This window comes from Eulemur rufifrons, chromosome 18, assembly GCF_041146395.1.
Source record: "Eulemur rufifrons isolate Redbay chromosome 18, OSU_ERuf_1, whole genome shotgun sequence".
Classification (NCBI taxonomy): Eukaryota; Metazoa; Chordata; class Mammalia; order Primates; family Lemuridae; genus Eulemur; species Eulemur rufifrons.
In genome coordinates this window covers 16,956,472-16,965,160 of record NC_091000.1, presented here as the reverse complement: position 1 = coordinate 16,965,160, position 8,689 = coordinate 16,956,472, and the positions used below count along the sequence as shown (strand labels likewise).

At 35.7% G+C, this 8,689-nt stretch overlaps 1 protein-coding gene across 1 annotated transcript; it reads left to right on the top strand.

Annotated features, from left to right (window-relative positions):
* The first annotated feature begins 962 nt into the window (after nucleotides 1–962).
* On the top strand, nucleotides 963–8,090 carry IL21 (interleukin 21). Its single transcript, XM_069493515.1, has 4 exons — nucleotides 963–1,184; nucleotides 1,292–1,327; nucleotides 5,791–5,946; nucleotides 7,790–8,090. Exons 1-4 carry the CDS (start codon nucleotides 1,017–1,019, stop codon nucleotides 7,958–7,960), a joined length of 531 nt encoding a protein of 176 aa, XP_069349616.1. The 5' UTR covers nucleotides 963–1,016; the 3' UTR covers nucleotides 7,961–8,090.
* Nucleotides 8,091–8,689: the final 599 nt, after the last annotated feature.

Here is an 8,689-nt window from a genome sequence, read left to right as displayed (position 1 = left end):
CTAGTCATAGATGCAGTTAGAAACGTGTTGCCCATACCTAGAGGAAACAGTATCTAACACAGTTAAGTAACACTATCCTAAGAGAAAAAGAATCACTTATGAGTATTTTTGATTTTGCTGTTTGGAAATATTTTTTTAGTTTGGACAAGAATGAATATTAGCAATTTTCATTCACTTAATTGATACATAATATAGGAGAGATGGACATTAGAGAATTTTGGGGTTTTTTTGTAAAGATGGTAGAGTGAGATCTTGATTGGCAGAAATGAATTTTCTATAGATTTCCTTAGAATCATTTATGATCTTTATAAATCAGCTTGTTAAATAAATGTCAAAAGTCAACATTAGAGTAAGTTAAAGATGCTTTGGTGAGGAGTTGGAAGGAAATTCTAACCCTTAAAACATGATAGGAACCTGAAATATTCGTGCTGATTTGGAAAATACCCTATTTATTTAAATTCCTAAAAGGCAGCCTCTCCTCTTACCTTTATGATGGAATACTGGATGATTTCAGTCAAAAGACATAATTATTACCATAAGAAAAAGTCCTGCATGAAAGCACATGTTGCCACTTTACTCATTCTCAAAGTGCCGTTATGACTGTCAGAAAGAACAGGTAAGATGCCACGGGAGTCCGAGAAAAAGAGATCAAAGTGTTTTTGTTTACTTGTTTGAAGTCTTGTAGTACCTACTGTTTATTATACATACTTCTTGATGTATGCTGAAAATTGGAATTCACCCATTTCTCTCTTTTCCTGTCAAAGATGCAGATGGGGCACATTTCTTTGACTCCATCAATCCCTGCCCCCACACATTAGCACATGCACACGTATACCTAGCCAGTGGAAAAGAAAAAAGAGTTACTCACATTCATCCATTCTACAAAGATTTCCAGGCTGCAATGGGAGGGCTTTACCTCTCCTTGAAGGATGAATAAATAGGTAGCTTACTGACAACCTGTTCTCAGTCAGGCTGAAGTGGAAACAAGATCAAGGTCTTACTCTACTGTTGGACTTATGAAATCCAGTCCTGGCAACATGGAGAGGATAGTCATCTGTCTAATGGTCATCTTCTTGGGGACGTTGGTCCATAAATCCAGCTCCCAAGATCAAGATCGCCTCATGATTAGAATGCGTCAACTTATAGATATTGTTGACCAGCTGAAAAATTATGTGAATGTCTTGGTAAGACCCTACTTGTCAGAACAAAATTTAAATATTATTTCTCAATTATTATTAAAGGAGGCTTTGACTTATAAAAATAACTCAGAACAAATTTTCTTTTGCTTTAGGACACTGAATTTCTGCCAGCTCCAGAAGATGTAAAGGTAAGACCAGTTGAGTTTATTTCTGAAAATACATTTGACATAAGCTATTAAATATGATAAGAAAGGCATTAGCATATTGATTGAGAAATGTGCTTAATGTGCTGAATTTCAATGAATTTAGGGTTTAATAATTGGTAAAATATTTATTTCTATTTTGGTCAAGTATTCATTTATTTACCAACAAACCAACCAAACAATGATATATTACATTGCTTATAAAATACGACAATCTTGAAGTATGATCATCTTCAATACTACTCCTAAGTAGTATTGTGGAGATAGAATAACAAAACTAGAAAGGAGTCCTATACTACGATCAGTTTCTGAACAATGACCAGCTAAGTTATACTTTAAGAGCTCTTGGGTATGAAGGCTCTTGAGCCCCCTTTGTAATCTTAATTAGGAAATATAGATACATACTAGAAAAAGCAAAATTCATCTCTAATAACAAGTTAAAAAAAAAAAGAAGGAAAGAATTAGATTACAAAGACAGTATGGAGGAATAGTGATGTGGAAATCAAAGCCCTTCTTTAGAATATAGTTCACATATACCTTGGCCTCAGTGAGTCTTGTCTTTGGTCTTCGGTGAGGTCTTTGGAAAGAACCATTTTCAACAACTCATCTTGTCTCTTAAGTCGTTTGAATCCATTGGAGTCCCAGGAAAAAGAGGCCTGGCATATAGTTCAAGAGTGCTTCTTTTTCTCCAGTAAATTGTTCAGTCTGGTCTTCTGGTTTGGTACCCTGAGAGTATAAATGCAACTGGGGAAATGTTTTCATTGTCACAGACCTTTAATTGCATAAATTAGAATAACTATAATAGTGTTACCAGTAACTAGGACACTACAAAGGGGAAGACTTATGAAAATATATTGTAAAGAAAACAATTATCGTAAATGACTGTGTACAAGTTTAGAAAGTGAATGACTCACAACTATTGCTTTTCTCTAAAATTCACTCTCCATCTCTGAACCTAACCACTCTCATTTACTAGGTCCTTTTCTAATAAGCTGCATCTAAAATGAAAGTAGCACATTCAGGTTATTGGAAAGACTTTTCTAATAAGTGAGAATATTTCTTAATCAAATGTTATCAAAACATATATTTTCAGCATCTCACAGACCTTGTTTAACTGCTGTGGTTAGAGTCCTTTCCAGAGTTTCCTAGCTACAGTCTATAAGTTGCAAAATAAGAAAGAGATCCCAGTTTCTAACTTGAGTTGATCCTATGGGTGTTTCCTTCATGTTTTGTTAATGAAAGATACATTTTATCTTACATCATAATGAGAAGATTTTGTCTCAGTGATACTGTATCTATTTGATAATCTGATTAAGCAATGCTGTCTATGATACAAGTGAGTAATGGTGTGTCTGAGATCTTTAAACTACACTAGCAGGTAAACTCAGGAAGAAAGAAAATAGTTCAAGGCCACGTTAGCATTATATCAACCTTTTCAGGGCTAGCATCAAAGCAGGGTCTGTAAGAGATTTAAAAATGTTAAAAAGCTTAATAAAAATAAAACCATTTATAGGTTGCATTTATATAGTAATTAGCTAGGATCTCTAATTGGCCTCTCCAGCCATCTTTCTATTTCATTCTGTCTAATCATATAACCAGTGGTTCTCAGCTGGTGGTGATTTTTGCCCCTCAGAAAACATTTATCATTTTCTGGAGAAATTTTTGGTTGTCACAAGTGGGGTGGAGATGAGGGTGCTACCAGTATCTAGTAGGTAGAGGCCAGGGATGCTACTAAACATTCTAGAATGCACAAGACATCCCTGACAACAAAGAACTATCCAGCCCAAAATGTCAGTGGTGCCACTGTTGAGAAACCTTGATATAAATCCAGTTTGTAGTAAGACAAAGGTAATCTTGCCTGGTTGACAAGACTTCTTAGTGAGAATAGCCAGGAAAAATAAGGGGGAGGAAAAAAAAGGAAGGAAAGAAAGAAAGAAAAAGAAAAAAGAAAAAAATGTAGGTTAAATAGGCTTTAAGGAAAAAAGTATTGTCAGATATTCACTTGCAAAACAACAAAGCCAAGTCTGCTTCCTTGCAAAAGCAGCCCTTGACTTGTTCTCTGGCTAAAGAGAGCAATGGTTTGTTACTCTTATTTTTGACTTCATTACTGCTCCCTCTAGTCTGCAAAACTAATGTAGGAGAAGAAAACTCTTCATGTTCTCATGTGTTAATGGATGAGGGAAACAAAGCTTTGCCCTTGGAGTCTGCTGTTACCAAAGCACAGCAAAGGAAAGCAGTGGCTATGCTCTCAGATGGTGCTAAACATGGACTTGAGCCACCCCATAAACTCCTGAGAGACAGTATGCCTGAGGCTGCCTAAATCAAGGTTAATCTCTCTGCTCCCTTTCTCAACACGGCCTTAGGGCAGCTAGCAGGAACAGCTCCTCCACTCCTTTTCCTCTCTGAGGCTGTCTTTGATGTGCATCTAAAGCCAAATCCAGTAGTTATTTGTCCTGGACCACACTGCCAGACAGAGCTTTGCTGCTTGCACAACAACACAACACAACACCATTGTCTATTAACACAGGTAAATAAGGAAGGGTGGAAGAGATAGCACAGCTGCATCAGTATGGGTGTCAGTGTTAGATGACTTTCATTTAAAGACTTTCAGAAAGGCTTTTTCGGGTGTAAAAGCTTTGATCACTGGTCTTGACCATTCCTGCAATATTGTCTTAAGGGAATTTGTTTGGTAGGGCCCCTCTACTTCTTTGGAACCTAATTTTCTTTCAACATACACATGTAAATGTTAACTCAGCAAAATGGGCCTCTGTGAGAAATGCTGGTTTCTCAGATCATCACGGATGAAGCAGTTAGTGTTTTCAGTTTCAGCTGGAAAATTTACCTCTTTAAATATGAATATTATTTTTTTCCAGTAAGTTAAGCCGGTTGTGGTCAAAAAGAAGAGAAAAGAAAAAACTTCAACAAACATGAACATGTGGTTTTCAAGGAACAAAAAGTGCTATAATTAACATTTATAAATAGTTTCTATTAAATAAGCATTTTGGCAAACATATGGAAAGGACCCCCCCTTGCCCTAATGAGAGGCAAGCTGCCCTGATATAAGGAAACCAGATAAGCTGGTTCTCGGCTTGTGGCTGTATATGCAAAGCAAACCTGATGGGGTTTGTGTCTTAAAGATGCATGTTATTAATCAACATTTATATCGGGTAAGCATATGGGTTGGAAAATGCAAAGCAAGCCAGATACCATTTTCAGCTGAGCGTCCATGAGAAGATTCAGGTAACGCTATTATGCATAGGCCTGCCTTGTAGGGACTGGGAGGGGCTGAGGTTTCTGGTTATAAGGTAGTGGCCTCCATACCCATTAGTGAAATGAAGATATAGCAACTCCAGGGGAAAAACAGCATCATATATACACATTTGCTGAAAGAAGAAAGTAACTTGGTTACAAGTAACCTGAATACAACCTCTTAGATCAGCATTAAAATGTGTTCAACAAGTCAGTATAAATTTTATTCTTCCAATAAATGCTGTTTCCTTTCCAGTTCAATTGCCAAGATTTTGGCTTAGCCACTAGTCACTAGTTATTTTGCCAAACCAAGAGGCAAGTTTTTGATGCATGTTCTGTTCAATTCTCCATTCTCTGAGACACTACTCTTACCTTCTAAGAAACGGTCTTTCCTCCCATTGGTTGAGCAAGTCTCAAACTCTGTTCCTCGACTGCTTGGTTCAGGCACAATCTTACCCTAACTGACCTGAGAGTGTGAATAGGATTTTAGAAAAGTCCTGTGTGGTCTATGGCAAGTGTATTGAATCTCAGATGTGGAATATGCCATCAGAGGTAGGCACCCACTTCCTTTCCCCAGGAGGGGCTTTAACCCATTTACCTCATCTGTTGACTACACAAATATATACATATATATAAAATTCACTGGCAACAAAACATTATGCTTGGTGCTACATAAAATAAAATTCTGCTAAGACATGTCATTGATAGATATTCCTGTGTACATTATAGAGAGAAGCAGCAAACAAATGAAAAAGATTCATAATCAGACTATAGTGTAATTTGCCCAAAACTGCCACCAGTCACAGTGTAACTTTTAGAGCCTCAAAATTCAGCAAATGTGTTTCTAAAGCAAACTAATTCTCCCTTTCAAAACATAAAGGTCCTGCCCACTGCCTAGACCTCAAAATGTCCCTCAATATAGCATTAGGAATAAAGACCTGTGAAGAAGTGAGACTCCCTTCTCTCTTGTCTATGAGACTGGGAAATGTTCCTTCTTCCCTAAGACAAGGAAATTTACATGCCGGCACCACCATCTCTTCATCCCAAAGATTAAGTAGGAGGTGAAATCATACCTCACTTGTCTGCTGAAAGGAATGTGATCCAAGAGATGTGGTAGAGGTAGAAACAGGATTGGGAAAGCCAGTTTTTACTTTCTGAATAACTTTCATTAACATATATACAAATTACTTCTCTTTCAGAGACACTGTGAATGGTCAGCTTTTTCATGTTTTCAGAAGGCCCGACTAAAGTCAGCAAATACAGGAGACAATGAAAAGATAATCAGTGTATTAATTAAACAGCTGAAGAGGAAACTACCTCTCACAAATGCAGGGAGAAGACAGAAACACAAACTAGTAAGATTGTCATTCGTTATCTATCTCATTTGTACTTACTACCTATGTCTATTACGTTACAAACACACACACACTTGTAGCCAGAGCCTCTGGCACCTTCCTTACAATTACACCTATCATACATGGTGCATTTTGAGAAATAGGGTCACTCTTTGAAGTCCACAGACCTGCAAATGCCCAGAAATTCAATTAGAATTTGCTAATAGTCCCTGGTAGCCGGAAGATGTTAACATAACTTCCTAAGGTGAGGAAGTCATTAGCCAGAGAATCCAGTTGAGATTTAGGAATTAGGAAATATGTTCCTATCCTTATATGGTCACATATAACTTGTATTCTTATTACCAGGAGCTAGATAGTAGTTTTCTGACAAGAAAAGAGATAGTCTACAACAGATTAGCGTAAATCTCAAACTTTGCCTTCCTCTCTTAAAGAATATTACCATCCTGTATAATAGCAGAGTCAATATTGAATTAAAATAGGTAGCTATCATTACTTGGCTGGGGAATTTTAATAGTCCATCGTTTTGGGGGGCCCTGAGACCCTCTTGTATATGTCTTCTTATGTCAACTCATGAGCAATGCTGTACTCAAGAACATGGTAATTCAAGCATTAATCGAAACCAGTGGGAAAACACGTAAAGTAAATTACTCTCAATTTTTTTTTTATCAGTTCTCCCTCCTCCAAGAGATTCTGTATGTGATTCAAATGAAACCTTAATTTTGTTAGCAAAATGATTCTTATTTCCTTAGATTGGTTGGCCAGGTTACCATATGAAAAATATCCCTCTAAAACTTTCCTCAGGCAGAAGGGAGCTGCGCATGTTTCCAAAACCTAATATCAAAGACTTGCAGAATGGTAACTTTGGTACTGAATTTAGAGCTATCCAGTTAAACACCTTCATTTTATAGATAAAGAAAGTGACACCTACCAAGGAGGTTAAGTGACTTACCCCAAGTTCCACAACTACTAAGTGTCAGAATGAGAATTAGAACTTATATCTACTACTTTTTAGTGAAATGCTCTCAGTACAGTACCAAATTGGCACTGAGATGCTAATTACCAAGTGTTTGGTGTTTGGTATCTCAACAGGAATAAGGACAAAAATCATAAAACAACAAATATAAAAAAAGTAAGCAGGCAATACATGTATAAAAAATCATTCAATCTCCCTAGTAATCAAATAAAAACAAGTTAAAACAAGGAAATCCAATTTTTTTTTTCAAATAAAATTTTCAACAATATTCAATAATGGTAAGAGTGTTCTAGGTGAAAAGAGGTAAATTTTTTTTTACAATGAACATTAAAAGCCTTAAAAATTTTTATCCTTTTAATTTAGTAATTCTAATTCTAGGAATTTATGAAATAAACAAACATGAAAAATTATTTACAGAGATAGTCTTTGCAGTATTGTATACAAAAGTTAAAAGCTAGAAGCAACCTATGTGTCCAAATACAGTAATAGTTCCATCCAATGTTGGAATACCACTATCTATCATATTTTTGAAGAATAGTTAATACCTAGGAAATGCTCGTGATATGTAAATGTAAAAAAAAAAGCAATTACCAACTAATGTAAATAACATAAATGCAAAGTAAACACACACGCACACACACACACACACTGGGAAGATACACATCAAAGAATTGCAGTAGTTATCTCTGGGGATGGGATTACAAGTGATTTTTTTCCATTGCTACTTTCTGAACAATTTTATTTACTTCTCAAATGTTTTTCAGTGAACATGACTTTTGTCTCTAACGGGAAAAATAAGTTTTAAGTTATCATTTTATTAAGTAGGGAAAAAGTTTTAAAGAAGAATGCTACTTTTTCATTGTTTTCTAGACATGCCCTTCATGTGATTCTTATGAGAAAAAACCACCCAAGGAATTCCTAGAAAGACTGAAATCACTTCTCCAAAAGGTATCTACCTTAAATTACATTTGCTTTTCTAGTTCATCTTTATCTATTCGGACTGCTTCTTATGTACTCATGGTATACTCTTTCCACAGATGATTCACCAGCATCTCTCTCCTAGAACACAAGGGATATGAAAATTCCTGAGGATCTAACTCAAAGCTGGACACTATATTACATACTCTAATACAGCAGTGAAATTCACTTCTTGGTTTTCCAAGTAGAGAAGCACAATATATTAGTGAGGGGAAAAAAACCTCAGATAACTGTGCAAGTTAGGATTATTTCCTCCAAATTACTATGCAACCCTTCAGTTCAATCCACATGCTCTGTGTTTGGTCAACTTGGAAAAACTTTCTACTCAATTAGAGTCTGATTTCCTATGTTATTAATTTCTGTGACTTCTGAAGTTTTTACTTTATCTTACTGCCCAACTTTGACATTTCTTGGTTGGAGAAGACAGTTAAAACTTTTAACCAAAAATAGTTTGGAAGTTTATTCATCTTCTATTAACCTTGATCTTGATTACCACAAGTGAGGTCTATTATGATCACAACTTAAAAAGTGTATACTTTCACTCAAGCTGAAAATATGGAAGTGTAGGATCAAAATGAAAAGTTGAAGTCTTTATTCTTTTAAGGAAATGAAAACTGAGTGTTTAAAAATTTGTATCAGAAGACTTTACTTTTTATCTCAGAATGTCTAACATATAAACGTGTAATTTATTTATGTAACAGAAGAATACTGGATGGCTACCAAAAAAGACTTACTTCTTTATTGGGGTTTATCAAAATATTTAAATACTCTAGATATGAATGTATTTATGGA